We start from the raw sequence: 17031 nt of genomic DNA, 5'->3' as shown, positions 1-17031 counted from the left end.
GTTTTGTGCGCTGCTTCCAAGAGAAGTATCCAGTAACTGGCAAACACCACCAACCCTGTAGGGTTTTCTAGCCACACAGACTGACAGATATTTAACTTGTGATCTCAACGAGCTGGAAGAGCTTTGAGGAGCTCCACCTTGGTAAGAAAACGGCTGGCCGTTCCTCTCTGTAGATCCTCCATTTGAGAAATATCTGGGACATTTACCTGATCAGTGTTTATCAAGAAGCAGCTTTGTGCAAGGCACGAGGCATCCTGCCTCAATAATTAGTTATTTCCAAAAACTGGTAATAGCTAGCATCCGAGTGCTTCCGACCTACTGGAAATGGCCTCATTCGGTCCTTGTAACAACTTTATTCAGTAGGTGTGATGATCGGCTCCATTTTGCACATGACGTGACTGAGGCCCAGCTGAGGCGGGGGTGACTGAACCAAGTCAGGGTCCTCACCACACCGAACGGCCTCAGTCTGCTCCTGGACACAAGGAAGCCTGAGCCTCCTCCCTTCAAGCCAAATGGCCCCGAGTGTTACAGCGTGATTCTGTGTGTGAGAACCTGGAGGACACTGAGGCTGGCTGGCCCTCGGACTCCGGCCTCAGTGGCAGGCTTGAGCACATGGCTCTCACCTGTCAGGGGCCGGGGCCAAGGGCGGGATGGGACAGAAACTCCCTACAGTCCAGGATGATGATGGTTAAGAACAGGCTATCTGCATATAGTCCCCTCGACCAGGGACAGGGACGGCCCAGCGCTCGGAGTCGACGCACTGGGTTCTTCTGAGACTGGTTCAAGCCCACCTCTCGGTGACCAGGGCCCTGAGGTGGGAAGGGCGGCATGGCGGCCACCACCCCAGCACCACCCAGCACCACCCACTCTCCCGACAACGCTGTCTAGCCACCTGAGGGAAAACAGACTTCAGAAAGAGAGGCACGCAGTGACATTCTCACCTTCTGAGATTAAGGTAACCAGCCTTCTGGATGAGGTTTCTATTGATCTGTGGCGCGGCCACGTCAAAGTCTGGGGCGTAAACAGACTCATCAACAGAGAGCAGCTCCTGCTGGGACGCGCGCATCTTCTCCGCTTCGGCTTCTAGTTCCACCTGAATGCTTAAGACAGAAGGCGTCAGGTCAGCTGCTTCTCACGCAGACCCAGCACGGCGGAGCAGCCCACGGCGGAACTGTGCCAGGCCTTCCTGCCCCATGGGGCTTCCTGCCCCGGAAGCTGGACATGGTGGGACTCGAGTCTGCTCTGCTAGAAGTGGTCCTATATGGCCGCTGTTTTAGAACAGAACATGAGGAATAAATACCACCGGACGACGCCTGAACCCAGCGAAACAATTTCTCTGCGACAAAGTGGTATCCAGGCTTAGAACTGTTGATGCAATTTTCTTTTAAAAGACTCATTCATCCATTTTAGAGAGGGAAGGAGGGGGAGAGAAAGAGACTGCGCACACAAGGAGGGCGGAGCCTGACATGGGGCTCAACCCCATCACCCCGAAATCACCACCCAAGCCAAAACCAAGAATCGGAGTCTTAACTGACTGAGCCACCAAGGCGCCCCATGCTGATGCAAACTTTAGGAGAAAAGCTTTGATGAGCCCATCCTCAGGGCTGCCATGCAGGCTGCCTACGAAAGAGCTGGAAGAGAAGGAAGGTGGGAGGGAGGGAAGGAAACAGCAGTCACTCCTACCCCCCTTTCTACTCCCCAGGCTCCCCTAAGGTGAAAAAGGGCCACTGGAGATTGGTCCCACCTCCTGGATTTTTCTTTTTTTTCTTTTTTTTTTTTAAGATTTTATTTATTTATTTGACAGACAGAGATCACAAGTAGGTAGAGAGGCAGGCAGAGAGGGAGAGAGGAGGAAGCAGGCTCCCCGCTGAGCAGAGAGCCCGATGTGGGGCTCAATCCCAGGACCCTAGGATCATGACCTGAGCCGAAGGCAGAGGCTTTAACCCACTGAGCCACCCAGTGTCCCCCTCCTGGTCATTTTCCTAAGTGCAATGACAAAGACAAAGGCAATGCTTTTCCTTTTATGTCAGCCCTGCCAATGAGCCTGGGCGGCTCAGCCGGTTAAGCATTTGACTCTTCCTTTCAGTTCAGGTCATGATCCCAGGGTCGAGTCCTGAGATCCAGCCCCGCATCGGGCTCTGTGCGGAGTCTGCTAAAGTTACTCTCTGCCTCCCTCTGCCCCTCCCTGCACTTGCTCACTTGCTCTAAAACAAATTTTATTTTAAAGGTATCTTGAAATACAACTTCCTCAAGAAAAGGAGCAACCTTCCTCTGTTTTTCCACACGAAATAAAATCCCACACTCCTACTTCCATTTAGTCTATCTGCTTCTCAGCTGCTCTCTCCCTCGCCCATGCTCCAGAAATCACGGAGTACTCCCGCAACCAGATCTGCGGTGTGAATGAAGCAAGCCTCCTTGGGGCTCGCTGTCGTGCACGCTGGCAATGGAGGCAAGCCTGGCAGGACAGCCTGAAGAGAGGATGGTGTATTTTTTTTTTTGAGGATGGTGTATTTTTAAAAAAATAAGCATTTGAGGGGCGCCTGGGTGGCTCAGTGGATTAAAGCCTCTGCCTTCAGCTCAGGTCATGATCCCAGGGTCCTGGGATGGAGCCCCACATTGGGCTCTCTGCTCAGCGGGGAGCCTGCTTCCTCCCCTCTCTCTCTCTGCCTGCCTCTCTGCCTACTTGTGATCTCTCTCTGTCAAATAAATAAATAAAATCTTAAAAAATATAAGCATTTGCGAGGCTGAAGTGCGATTTGTTAAATTAATTCCAAAAAGGCATAAAGCCCCATGATCGGTCATAAATGGCCGTGATGACCAGTTTCCTAAAGAGTCACAGCACTTCTGGCTGTGAGCCCCTTGGTTCCAAAGGGGAAACGAGGCCACGTCTAAATCCACAGCCAGCCTACGCCGGGCCCACGGGCTGTGGAGGCCACTGTGACACAGGGAAGACCTCCCTCAGCACGGGCACTGGAATTTGACGGGAAAGTCCCCTCACAGACGCTTCATCTTTTCTTTAAGCTATATAATCTGTTCACATGGTGGGCACAGCTCTGGGCTCCCCACACAGTTGGGGGGGCGGTACGCAGAAGGCATTACTTTCCAACCTCAGTATTCCCGAATACCGGCAGCTAAGAAGGGGCCCACTGCCCGGAGTCCCCATGGTGGCGGGGCTCCGTCCCTCCCACCTGCCAGAGGGATGGATTCGGCAGGAAAGGCAGAGGCCCCTGGACCCAGAGTGGAGTGCAGCCTTACCTCTGGACCATGTCCGCAACTGAGGATAAAAAGCTGTTCATATTTTGGGAAAACATCTCTGCTCCCTTCTTAAAGAAGTTAATCTGAAAGACAGAATGGTGATGTTCTGAAGGTCACCTAGGAAAGGTGATCAGTGAGCGCATCCAGCATGGGACTGACAGCGTTGGGGGGGGACCCTGGCTGGCCTGCCGAGTCCCTGGCTGGACTCCCACGCCCACGGAGTTCCTCCCGACCCAGTGCACTGCAGACTGGGGACACTGGGAGCTCTTACGGACAGGCAGGGGGACATCAGGGATAATGTGAGTTCACTGCCTGGCACATACTAGATGACGTGCGTCGGTAGCTCCTATTGACAATTATTTCTGATGGTCTCATCGTCAGCTCTTCACTGTGAATTCTGTGAATTTTGGACAGAAAGCTTCTAGGGGGGCAAGGAGCAGGTCTACATCTTGGCATCCCCAGGGGCTTCCATCAGCATGTGACAGCTGACGTGCACGGCCAGAACCAGACGAGCACTGGGTGGAGCGCGGCGGGAGGTGCTCAGAGGAGCAGACCCCGGAGTCTGCCATGACCCCAGTCAGCGAGTCATGTGCGGCTTGAAACACGGGCTGGACAGAGGATGCGGCTGGGATGCTGCCCTTCCAACCCTGACGTCAACCCAGAGGGGACTGTGGGTGTGAAGGAGGCAGCACAGCCCTGGGCCTGAACAGCTCCTCGGCCGGGTGAGCTCCCTTCCGGCCCCCAGTGTTCTGGGATGCGGGCTCTCTGCGCTCAGCGGAGGGTGGCCCGAGGAGGGCTCCGTCTCCTTTGAAAATAAAACTTCAATTGCTGGCTTTTGGGGAACAAACAGAAAGGAAGTCCTTACTTCCTGTGGTTCCAGGGTATTCACTTTCCTGAAAGGCTGGGTTGCCTCACAAACCCTGACAGGCAGGGCACAGGGAGGGGCCTGCTTCTGCGGATTACTGAGATCTATCACCATCCCACCCCAAAGCTCAAGTCTCCATTTCTTCCCATGGCCAAGGCTTTAAAAAATCCGAATACTGGGGGTGATCTGTTCCATCTTACGTGCCTGATCACAGAAAGGTAAGAGTTGCAAGCCTGAGTAACGAGAAAAGGGAGAAAATGCTTAGCTTTGGACATGGGACTTCTCTCACATTCTGGGCTGGCTCAGGAGTCTGATCTGGAAGCAGCCCCTGCCCTGTGCGGTGGGTAGGGAACTCGACCACGCACCCTCGTGAGGCTGGCAGGCTTCACATGCTCACATCCTGGGGAAGGAGGCACCCCCACGCCCTTAGTTTTCACAGGATAAGAACAGGATGATCACGATTATCCTAATGTAAGGTAATCATGTGGGGCGCTGCTCTGGCCCCGTGATCTTTTAATCATGCGGAGATGAAAACAGCAAATGCCGTTCTGAATCTATGAAACCTGCAACATCAAAGTCTGCTCCGGGGCCTCCTGCAGTTCTGAGGACACAGCCCCCCAGTGGCCTTCCCCTCTTCCTCTCCCTGAACTCCCTGGAATTGATACTCCAAATTCCATGGCTTAGCTCCTCTGTTATTCTTTACGTGGCAGGGGAGTGGGGGTTGCTCCTGCAATCCCTCAAGCAGTCTGGTCTGAAGGGATGGAAGGGTGGGAGGGATGAGATCCTGGCTTCTCTAGCCAGCTTCCATCAGATCTACCCTGCGACCACTATCCTGGACTTGATTTCTGGGATCTTGTAAACCTGTACACAGTCTGCAAAACCTGTTTCAGGCATGATGACTGAATTGTGATCTCAGTGCAAATCTGTTCAACAAGGGCCAGGGGAGGCAGAAATGAAGTCAAACAGCCCGCACTGAAGCGGGTGGTGCCGTGAAGCCTGGCTCAGTGCCGCATTATCCAGAGACCCAGATTCTCAGGCCTTCGGAGCCGCAGGAAGTACAGTGGTCTGACGGCCATCAGCCAAAAAGGTGGACGCTTAGTCAACGTGGATTTAAAACAGCTGATGACGTGGGAGGAGAGCAAATGCTTTGGGATCATCCAAAAGATTTATGGGTTAGACAACAACCGGTCTAAGCAAAGGAGCTATAGTTTTCTGCAGGATGTGAAGTCTGCAGCGGGAGGGACTACCTGGTCTTGGTCTTGAAATTTGGGTACTTTGCACATGAAAGGGAAACATGCTGTCCTCAGTCCTCAAGGCTGCTGCTGCAGCCACCCATCATGACTGCGGCATGTTCTGCTCTGTGTCCCCAGGCTGGGGGTGAGGGGGAGGCGGGGGGGGGACGGTTTGCTAGCCCCCCTGAGGGGTACAGTGAGGGGGCTGCATTCACTTAGCTGAGCCCCAGCTCTTAAGAGGCCAGGACTCGTGCTCCACAGGCCACCACTGTCAATCCAGGGAGGACAGACAGGACAGGAGGCATTAATGAGAGAGCAAAGGCAGCACCGGCGCTCTCCAGCACGGCCAGGCCCTCCGCTGGGCAGAGGTGCGAGAACTAAGGAGAGAGGCGGCACCAGCACCCACCGCGAGAAGGTGGACGCTGCAGGGGTCTGCCGTGGAACGGAGCCCAGGGCTGGACAGGGCCAGCTCTGGGTTCAACCCAGCTTTACCCAGATGACACAGACAGATTATAGCACTCTGCTTAAATATCACCCCTGAAGACAGAAGCCATCTTGAGTAACCTCGCCTTTCAACGTCACAACCACATAAAAAGACGGATCTCTGAGCTTGAATGCCTAAAGATCCTCCCTTGCTCCCCTTTCCCAAACTGAAGGATACTGATGCTGTTTTCTGAAATACACGTATTTTTTTAACATGTATTTAAAAAGAATAGATGCTCACACATGTGGTGTTTTAAAAAGTTGCTGTTTTCTTCTCAAAATTCTGCTTCCTGACATCCCCTTCTATTCCTAGGCTGTCAACTGAAAGAAGATTCCCGGATGTGTTTCCTGCATGCTGGGGTGCGGTGCTAGAGTCCATGTTAAATGGGCTCCAGCAAGACAGGGATGGAGGGGAGGGGTGGTGCCATTCACCATGAATGGACACTCACTCCTGTCCCTGCCAGGCTGGTGCTGCCCAGCCAGGGCCCCGCCCTGCCACTGGAGAATCCGGACAGACGAGTGTTCAAGAGACCACTAATGGCGGAAAAAGCTACATACATCCCGGAGAGACTTCAGCGAGCGCCAGCAGTATTTTGCCATGGCCCAGATGCCAAGGTGCCGGCCATGACCTCAGCAGTGAGAACAGCCCAGCTGAGGGTGAGCCTCGCCACAGAGAGCAGCAGGGGACCGTGTGTGGGTCTTAAGCTGTAGGCCCAGCTCTACCAATCTGAGCAGTTCTCCTTCTCAGAACATTAGACCAGGCCTGACTCTCACTTGGCTCAGAGACAAAGGGCCATGCCAGCACCCCCTCCGGCCCCTTGGGAGGCTTGGGACGGAGGCCGTCACTGCCTGCACGTCCAGCCTAACAATCCGTCCCCCCTGGAAGCTTTCCACGTGCTGAACCTAAGGAAAGTTCCAGGGAGGTGGTGCGTTCGTGTTTCTTTCTCTGAAACATGCTTCAGTTTCTCCTAAACGCTAGCTCAGCAGGCACACTGAGCTGTTCTCCCCAGCTGGCTCAGGGCTCAGCCCTCAGGGGACGGGCATGGCCTACCTGTCCGTGGGCAAAGCCTATCATGGGCTCCATCATGGCCACGCGCTTCCTGTCCTGCAGCGCATTGAGGGCGCAGTAGTACTGGAGGGAAGAGAGGTGCTGTTTCCGTCGCGCGGCCGCCACCTCTTTCACGACATCCGTCTTCACCTGGGTGAGAGGCGAAGGCAAACGTCAGGCTGTCTGAAGGACGTGGCCGTTCTGTAAGAGCATGAAGCTTCAACGGTGTGTGTTTACTCATGAGACCCATTTCTGTGACCAATACAATAAAACTCAGATAAGGTTCCCCTTTATGTTTTAAAAACTCCCAATTAAAAATACCGAAGTATTAGCATCTCCGTGCTTATGAGGCTGCCCCAGGGTAAAGCCAAGTACTCCCCGAGCCTTTAGGAGAACAACTCAGGGGCCTGCACTGAGAGCCACAAACATTTTAGTTCACTCCTAAGACTGTATTCCAAGAAGTAATTTAGCTCAAGGAAATCATGCAACAGAAGTAGGAATTTAGATGCATTCAAATGGGCAATATCATCTACAGCAGCAAAAAAGCACGAATTAGAGAAGCAGAGCCAACACCCAGGGCAAGAAATTCAAGTGACCTGAATACGTATGCGGCAGACAAGCACAAGGTACCGAGGTAATCTGAAATCACTGTGCAAATGTAATTATACAATGGTTCCAAGTTGCTGTCTAATAAACCACGTTGAAAAGCCAGAATAGGGAGGTAGAAGTCTACTTATGAGATTCAGAATAATTAAAAATCTACGTATATCAAAGAAGAAAAAGAATTCATCAAGGTACCCTCAATGCCATGAATTCACAGCAGGAACGTAGAAAAGGAGCTTAAGTAAGTGAGGCGGAAAACACCATGTCAGGTAGGTATTCTTACCTTCTCATTCTCCTTTTTTTTAGGAAGCCTGCTATATTTTGCCATTGAGAGGTCATGCTCTAAAAATAAAGAGGCATTTTAGCACCCAGATGGGTTGAAAGGCAAGAACATTCATTCAGCATCTCCACCCACACACATACTAAACCCACGCGCCAAGAACAGAGAGGATGCCTACCATTACTGGCGAGTCCAAAAAGATCCTTTAAAGTGCTAACCTCTGAACAAGAGAGAAAAAAAAAAAATCTTAGAGCAAAGGAAAGTAAAATATGCCAAACCAGAGCTCTATGCTTCCCCAAGAAATAAAAGTCCACGTGTGGAAGGAGGACGGCTCTGTGAGCCCCTCCTCCGAGCCTCTGCCCTCACATAGCTCTGGCCTCCTGGTGTGACTGGAGTTTGTGGCTTCAGCTGCATCCCAAACTTGGGACCCTGACTGACCCTGACCACCCACTCCTTGTTGACAGCATTTGGGGGGGTCCATGAAGCAGAGGGTCCCTGGGGGAAGTGGGCTGGAGTGTGTGGTGGACAGGTGCTCTTCAGGGAGACCTGGAGTATACAGCTAAGCTCGGACTCTCCTGCCCCCCAAAAAGAGTGTTCTAATACCTCTTTCCTAACAATATCTGGACCATACTTAGAACCTAGAAAGGCCCTTTGGCTAGCCATTTTTAACGTCTGGCAAAGCCACCACTAACAAAGGAATATGGGGGTGCTCATTTGCGAGAGCAAGTGCACAAGCAGGGGGGGAAGGGCAGAGGTGGAAGGAGAAGCAGGCTCCCCGCTGAGGGACTCCCGGGATCACGACCTGAGCCGACGGCAGCCGCTTAACCAACTGAGCCACCCAGGCGCCCAGGGTATTTGTTTTAATGACAAAGTCTGAAGCCATCTAGCACAGGGTACCTGCGACAAGCCAACACACACCACTATATCCTCCTGTGGGTGCCACGCGCCTCACGCGTGAGGACATATAACAAAGTCCAAGACTGAGAAATAAAAAACGACGAGGTCAGTGAGGGTGATGGCTGTCCAAGGTTAAAAAAAAACAAAAACACAGAGACATCTAGAAGAAAGCGATACTTTCTACAACTCTGCCACAATCAGTTTTGCTTCATCAAACAAAGGAAAGCATTTTCATACCTTTCATGCCTTTTTCTGTTTGCCTCAAAACTGCCTCCAGCTTTCCAATCTCTCTTCATGTTATTCTTACGCTTTCTGGTATCGGGCTGCTTTCTGCATTTCCCTTTCTTCCCCTCTCCCTTTCACTTCCTACTGGAGCACTCTCAGGGGTTTTCCCTTCTCGGGTCAAATAGCTTCCTTAATCGGTTTGTGTTCTCTTCATTTAGATAGGTACTTGGATCGGTGCATAAATGGAAAAGGAGGCGAAACATCAGGTAAAAACCATCACGTGGAGGGGAGGCCAGATTCTAAGCTGGTTCTCGAGCTGACTCAAGCATGACCTGGGCCAAACGCTTCACACTTGCATGCTGGTGTCGTCAGAGAAGGTTACTGTGATTCACTGTTTCCAAAGATACCGAAGAGGCTTCTCTTTTTACTATTACCACATAGTTTTATTCTCTTTAAAAAAAAAATCGCCATCCTAGGCAAATACTACTAATCCACACTTGAGTCCTACAGGACCGACAAGGCCTGGTCATTACCACTGCCGGGACCCTCAGGCCCGGGCTTCCTCCCACCACAAAGCTGAAAGACACAAATCTGACAACGTAGGTCGGGGTGCGGGGAGGGGGGGTGATTATTTTCTGTCTAAAAGACTTGGAGTTTGTTCTTAAAACAATATCCCCACACATTTCTATGATTTTATTTAGAGAAAATCTTTATGAAAAAATGCACTAAGACTCTCAGTTCGCACTGGATAATCAGCACGGGACTACATGCAGCTTTGGGATTTGCATGCTATTACAGACGAGCAACACACAAAACCACTAAAACTCCTGCTCAAGCAAGGTTTCTCCTCACACAAGCTGACCTATCATTTATTGTTCTTTGTCAGGTTTCAGTGCTGTCACACCGCCCCTGGCAAATGTTCAGGTCTACCCCTGCTCCCTAGAGCCTCAGGTGACGTGATCACAGGGAATCTCCATATGGGTGGGTGTGGGGAGAAGACCATCTTTAAGATGTGCTGTGTCTTTCCTGCCTGAATAAATTTTACATTTTTTTTTATATTTTATTTATTTGTCAGAGAGAGAGAGAGAGAGAGAGAGAGAGAGAGTGAGCACTGGCAGACAGAGGCAGAGGGAGAAGCAGGCTCCCTGCCGAGCAAGGAGCCCGATGTGGGACTCAATCCCAGGACGCTGGGATCATGACCCGAGCCGAAGGCAGCTGCTTAACCAACTGAGCCACCCAGGCGCCCCTAAATTTTACATTTTAAGGTGAGTATATATATATGGATATATATATATGTGTGTGTGTGTATATATATATGTATATATATATATGATTTCATTTAAGGTGAAAATATATATGTGTGTATATATGACTTCATTTAAGGTGAATAAATATATATATATATATATATATATATATATATATATATATATGAATATGACTTCAGTTCAGAGCAAGAGAGCAGGAGAGCGAGCACGAGGCAGGTGGGGGAAGAAGACAGAGGGAGAAGCTGAATTCCCAGTGAGCAGGGATTCTGATGCGGGGGTCGATCCCAGGACCCCAGGATCATGACCTGAGTCGAAGACAGACGCTTAACCAACTCAGCCATCCAGCCACCCCCGAAGAGGCAGCACTATACTGAACAGATCTCTGAGTACTTGGTTTAGATTTCTTTGGCCAGCAATTTTTATATCGGTGCTCTAGAAAATACAATTCTTCCATCTCTAAGCAGTGAATATTTTCAGTGACATAAAGAACAAAAAGACTAGAAAGTTTGGGTTCCCTTTTGTATTATCAACTACTTTTTTTCAAGATTTTTGGTTCTTTTTTTATTCATGTTTTGACTACCTTGATTTCCAAGAGATAGAAAATTACTCTAAAGTTTTGTTTTGCTTTTTCATTGAAGAACCAAAAATAGTCTAGAAGGGCAACCAGGCTCTCTGAACCAGTCCCAGATCTACCGACCCACTAAAATGTGAGCTCCAGGAGAAGAGGGAGCTTGTCTGCCTTGTTCATGGCTGCGGCTCAGGGTCTAGCACAGGTAAAGCATGGTCCCTGCCCCTCTGTCCCTCTCTAAGCCACCCACGTTACATTCCAAAGCATTCATGGCTCCCCCCAAAACAGCATGACTCCTATAAATGCTCCAAACCAGTAATACAAACCTTGCCATCTTTGTCTCCTTGGTAAACACTTACTCATCTTTCAAAACCCAGCACAGAGATCACCTTCTCCAGGAAGCCCTCTCTGGCATTCTAACTTCAAAAGGGTAATCACACCTTTCCGAGTGCTGTTTTTATTCCTTGTACCTCTCTCTCCGGCTGCCCTCATCACATAATGTTATGATTGTTTCCAAGTTAGTTTTCTCATTAGCCTGTAACCTTCCTTTAGGGGAGCCAAGAACATAGTGGAGATTCAGTGAAAGGTAGCTAAACTGAAGTGCTTGAAAAAGAAAGGCATTTCTCAATGAGGCACATATTTAAAGAAATTAATGCAGTCAGAACAATTATGAAATGAATTGATGTTTTGCAGGTAACTGGCACCGAACTCAGTAACTTTACCTGTGAGATCCTTTTCTCGAAATTGTATAATAGGTAGAATCATTGTGTCTGCCAACTGTTTAGCCAACTCTGTATGGAGAACATTAAGCTGAAAAAAGAGAGAAATCTTATTGAAAAAAATTAAACCCACTATAAAGGACACTGCTTTCCACACAGGATCACACTGGACAATTCTGTGTGTTTCAAGAGTTCTGCTACATTTCCTCGGCAAATAAACAACATTTCATGAAGCTACAAATGATACAGGCCCAGAGGTACTCAAAACTAAATGCAAGGTTCTGAGCTGGCCTCAGTTAGGTTTGCTAAAGCAGTCTCTGAGCCCACGGCTACAGTCTGTGTACGGTGCAAACCAGGCTGAGCCACACCAACTGGAGGAGAACACGTTCATGTCCTTGCAGTGAGCATAGCTCGCTGGGAGCATTCACCTCAGGTCACACGTTACCAGCCACCGTGCGCGCGCTCCCTCTCAGAAGGGCTGAGGTCACACTTGCAAGACGGGCCCTCTGGGAGCCTACTAACCCTAAAACCACAGCAGCTGCAGGCCTGGGAGTTACTCTGGAGAGTTACATGCTTTGTATGCCTTGGTTCTCATCCACTCTGGGAGTCCGGTCTTACTGACTGTACCCATGTACCAGGTGGACAAACAACTCTCCACATCCAGACAGCAAAGAGGCAGAACGGTTGGGATTTTCATCCTGGGCTACTGGAATCCGAACTCCAGGTTTTTCCCCTTATACCGTGTTGGATAGAGAGTCTTATGCTCACGAAGTTGCCCAAACTTCAAATGTCTGGTAGTCCAGACATCAGCAACGAAAACATATTACTAAAGATGTTTTGGGATTCCTGCTTGGGGAACAAAGGGAAGACACCCAGCAGTCTTTTTGGCAGTGTGCATCTGGCCAAGCTTCTTTCAGCGACGACAGCAGTCACACACGACGCCCCTCTGTACCCACAGCTCGCCCACCAACAGATCTGGTCCTTCAGGGCTGTACTTCCAGAACTGCTCTGAAAAGCTTACAGACAATCATTTGCCAGGCAGGGGAGCTGGAGGCCAAGCAGTTAATGTCCTATCCTTCAATCATCAAGACAAAGCACGGCAGCTTTGTTCTGCTGAGAACACAGGAGGACAGACATGCCAACAAATGCCACCAAGACAGAATGTGTTAACTACTTTTCCTGAATAACTTCAGTGAGAAATGTGCTGTTTTTTTTTTTACTAACAGTTAAGTGAATGAAAGTCAACCAGTGTACCTACTATGTGTCTGGCTGTGTGTTCAATGCCCTGATACACATTATCTCATTTAATCTCTACAACAGCCCAGTTAGGTGGGCTTTCTCGCTGCTGCCACTTACAGATGAAGACACCAAAAATCAGGGTGATTAGGTGGCTTTCCAGGCATCATTCACTTTTGGAATGGTAAATATCCTATCTACTCATTGTCTTCCTTATTTCTTAAGGATTAAGGGGTTTGGCACCAACTTTTTGCCCTGGGGTTTTGAGAAGTATGGGACAATCACTTCTAAACACTGTGCCTTAGCTCAAGAGAGTGGAAAGAGATTACCTCTTGGCACTTCAATATCGTCATCCTGAAAATAAGGAGAATACCACCTTCCCTGCATGGTTACTATGACAACAAAACAGTAACCTGAATAGAAAACACTCAGAGTAGAGGGCCTGACGCACACTCGTTGGCATATCCATAATGATGGTGAATTCCTATTTCGGGTGCACTCAGCAGAAGTGATCTAGGAACCCTGCCTTTGGGGACATCAACAAGGACAGAAATTTCTATATGCATACAACATGGAGTGTCTGGTTCCTAGGGATTCCATTAAAAATATAAGCCACACAAAATCTCTACTTTTAGTTGTTTTTTTTTTCTGAGTCAAGTTACTTGTCTTGAAAATTTTCCAACCTGATACAGGCCCTGGTAGAGAAAACAACCTGAAAATCTACTCAGAAGCCTCCCACCTGAGCTAACAGCTTTCATGCACATAGGTCTCCACACCAAGAGGCTTGTTTGAGAAGCTCCGACAGGGCCAAGCTTCTGGGACGCCGTCATACCACCTGTAACATCACATTCCCAGCCGTCCAGCCTTTGGGAATGATTCACTCCCCACCAAAAGCATCATCATTCCTGCCCATGAAAGGAGGGTTATAAGTAAGTATCTTAAACTGGAAATATCAGTTCTGGGTGTCTGACAACTAACCACATTTCCTTAGCAACTGGCTCTGGTCAAGAAAAGACCTGACTTCAGAGGGTGTAGTCCGCTGCTTCTCCCCCTGGGCTCCTTATTCATGGCTAATTAGGAAACATTTGTCTCCTCACTTCCAAAAAAATTACTTATTACTCCTCTCTAGTTACTTTTTTCCATTCATGCTCCTCCTCTTCTGGAAAAGACATGTATCCATTTTAAACATACACTGTGAAAAGAGTCAGAGTCGTGGAGAAAGTATGAAGCTGAAAAAGAACTGGACGACAGTTCTTTTATATCCTGTTATATCTCCCTTTACAACCTTTTATATCTGTTATATCCCCAGTGCCTACAACAGTACAGGTGGTCAATGCGTGTTTGCTGAACGAGTATCAGCTTGTTGGGTTGACTTGTTGACTGAATGACCCTGCAATGTTAGTTTCACATTCTATAAACTTAAGACGGTATCTCTTCTACACCAGCACCTGGACAGTGAAACGGCACCTGCATATTCTTTTGCTGCTTTATCATCATTTTCTGCTGTGAGAACTACGAGCTCCTTGAAAGATGAAATACGATTTCGTACTGACCCAGTTCTGCAGAGGGTTCTGCTCAGCACCAGGAGCATCTGAGCTGCAGTGTTTATCACAACTGGGATTTATGTACTTCTAACAATTACCCGTTTTTCGCAAATGTTCCCAATGTATTATGCAGTACAGCTACAACAACGGTTGCATGAAACCCTCTGTGGTGGGGTGAACCCTGCCCACCCTCATCCTCCCCCAAAGAAAAGTCCAAGCAGAACATGTGAATCTTTAGAAACAAGATCTTCACAGATGTGATGACGGACCTCCAAATGAGACCATCCTCAGTTATCCACGTAGGCCTTAATTCAATGACAAGTGTCCTTATACGAAGAGAAGACACAGAGGGAAGGAGTGAAGTGGGGTTGGGAGGAGGCCATGGCAAGGTGGAGACTGGAGGGATGCAGCCACATGCCATGGGACAGTCAGGGGCAACAGAAGCCGGAAGAGGCCACAAAAGATTCCCCCTCGGGCCTCTGGAGGGAGCCTGGCCTTGCCAACAACTTGATTTCATACTTCTGGCCTCCAGAACTGGGAGAAAATAAATGTCTACTGTTTTAAGCCACCTACTTGTAATTTATTACAAGCAGTTAGAGAAACCAGTACACCCTTCTTAGGAAATTGAATTCTCAGAAATCTCTCTTGGTCCATTGTTCACGTATAACAAAGCCTTTCTCCTCACACCAGGAACAAACATAATCGCATACAACCTGTCTTATGAAGTGAGCCTTGGAAGAGCAGCAAGTTGAGATATACTCTGAGATATTTAAGGAGATATCTAAAATGGAAAGTGGGCCAACACAAAGATGAAATAAAGTTCAAGAAGGAATAAAATCAAATTTTGCCATGTTGTGATCTTACCTCATCTACCACTTTGGCAAAATAGTGGAGTGTAGAAATTACTTCTTCATCGCCTTTGCCAAGAGCAAAATTCTAAGACCAGAGAATAAAAGACCCCGGTGTTAAGGCTTGGGGAGTCAGCGCTACCACCCCACCCACGTCCCACCGCCCTCCACACCAGTCCCCACTCTGCTCCCAAGCGCACAGGGTGTCACAGTGTCTGGCTGCAGAAAATGAGTGCGCTAGCCTCGTCCTGCCCTGCAATGCTCTCAGTCGCCCCTCCCTGACTATCCCTTTGTTGGCCATCACCCTTCTTCTGTCTGGACATAACGTCATCTTTGAGTTTAGTTCCTGGAACTGGGTTATTTCCTGGAATTTGATTCCGCAGATCACGAACCCTCAAGGCAGTGGGTGACTTCTGTAGGCTAATTAGAATATACCATAAAGACTTTGGGATAATCACCAATTAGAATTTATCAGGGGAAAGGAAAAGGCAAGACAAGAGAAAAAACAGGAGTGGACCACAAGCAAAAAGAAAGAAGGAAATCAAAGCCTCTCAAGGATGCCCTTGGAGAATTCCTTACAAGACCGTCAACTCACGAGGGCCCCGAGCACAGCTTCACGTGCCAGGTGAATCCCCAGTTACCTGTTTCTCATATGCCAGCAGCTGCTTCGAGAGCTGGTGGGTGGCCAGGCACATCTCATTCTGCAGGGAGAGGAGAAAAGCAGGTAAGATGTGTCCAACACACACACAGGCACCAGAGAAACGTCACCTCAGAGAATCCCCTAAAAAAATGTATGTGTGTGTCTGTGAAATAATAGTTTGTTCAGAAATTATTTGGAAAAACAAGAGCAAAACAAATTAAAAGGGGTAAAGCTTGTTTCCCCGCACCCACCCCCCAATTTACAAATTACTGCTCCTTCTGGTCAGTCAGTACAAAAATGTAGTGAGCAATTACGCTGTGCCCAACATCCAAGAAAGACGCTGTCCCTGTTCTCACAAGATTTACTGGGGAAGCAGACATCAAAAAATGGTTACAAGTATGAAGAGAACTGCAAAGGAAATCGCAGACATGTTAGGGCTCTAGTAGGAGCACGCAGATGGTCTCTAAGGAAGAGGTTCTAAGCGGACCCCTGAAGACAGACGAGGACTTAGCCATGAGAACCAGCTTTCCAGAAGGAGGGACTCGCATGTGGAAAGCAGCACAGGCTGTCTGAACGGCGACAGAGCAGAGTGTAGCTGGAGCAGGGGTGCAGGTGTGCAGGCGAGACGAGGCTGGCTGTGCGGGCAGAGGGCACACAAACTCCAGGGTCCACATCTGGCCTGGATTCTAAGTGCAGTGGGAATTTCAGCAGCACTGGGACCTGATCAGATCCAGCAAACCCAAGAGGGCTAGGTCAGTCCTGCTGGATAGGAACACAGAAGCACAGCTGCCCTGTCCTGGGAGGCCCATTTTGTGCCACTTTTCACTGGCCCATATTGTTCATCTTCCTCTTCTCCGATTTATCCCTCTAATCTCTGACTGTGGGGCAGTTTTCCACCATTAGCCTCCCACAGTCGATGCCCTCCGTCTAGAACACGTGTTTTCCATCTCTAAAGCTCACTGAAAGCTTCTCTTCAGATTCAGGACTCACTCCTAGCAGAGGAGAGAGCCACAGGGTCTGACTGGAGAGGAGGGGAGGGCACTGGCTGGCCTTGGCCTTCGCTTACTTTCTAATTCTAGGCTTGCTGTTCCTTTAGGGGCAAGGCCCGAACTCTGCAGGGGCTTGTTTTCTTTACCTTGGTTTTCCTTTGCAAGACCCATCGGAGTCCTAATCCTACTTTTTTCAGCCCTCTTTGCTGACAACCAGCCAACCTGTTCCCCGACTTCCTTCACTGGCCCCAAGGAATAGGCACTAATTGGCCCTGAAACATGGCTATCTCCCTTTTTCCCCAGAATAAAACAAGCACATATAATAAAAGTT

At 49.1% G+C, this 17031-nt stretch overlaps 1 protein-coding gene across 3 annotated transcripts in view; it reads right to left on the bottom strand.

Moving 5' to 3' along the window:
• The window catches only part of LOC111142171 (adaptor protein, phosphotyrosine interacting with PH domain and leucine zipper 2), a 51262-nt gene that overhangs the window by 16123 nt on the left and 18108 nt on the right, over positions 1-17031 (bottom strand). For 2 of the 3 annotated variants that reach the window (XM_022495172.1, XM_022495174.1), the window contains exons 3-10: positions 15713-15772; positions 15088-15159; positions 11447-11534; positions 7945-7986; positions 7770-7828; positions 6887-7033; positions 3256-3338; positions 942-1100 (exon numbers count right to left, since the gene is read on the bottom strand). In XM_022495172.1, coding sequence (XP_022350880.1) covers positions 942-1100; positions 3256-3338; positions 6887-7033; positions 7770-7828; positions 7945-7986; positions 11447-11534; positions 15088-15159; positions 15713-15772 — 710 coding nt within the window. Of the gene's footprint in view, positions 1-941; positions 1101-3255; positions 3339-6886; positions 7034-7769; positions 7847-7944; positions 7987-11446; positions 11535-15087; positions 15160-15712; positions 15773-17031 lie in introns of all 3 variants that reach the window. The other variant, XM_022495173.1, reaches the window with a different exon arrangement.

This window comes from Enhydra lutris, unplaced genomic scaffold (assembly GCF_002288905.1).
Source record: "Enhydra lutris kenyoni isolate GAN:26980312 unplaced genomic scaffold, ASM228890v2 scaffoldscaffold7, whole genome shotgun sequence".
Classification (NCBI taxonomy): Eukaryota; Metazoa; Chordata; class Mammalia; order Carnivora; family Mustelidae; genus Enhydra; species Enhydra lutris.
Note: the sequence above shows the minus strand (reverse complement) of the source record. Positions and strands in the feature narration are given on the sequence as shown.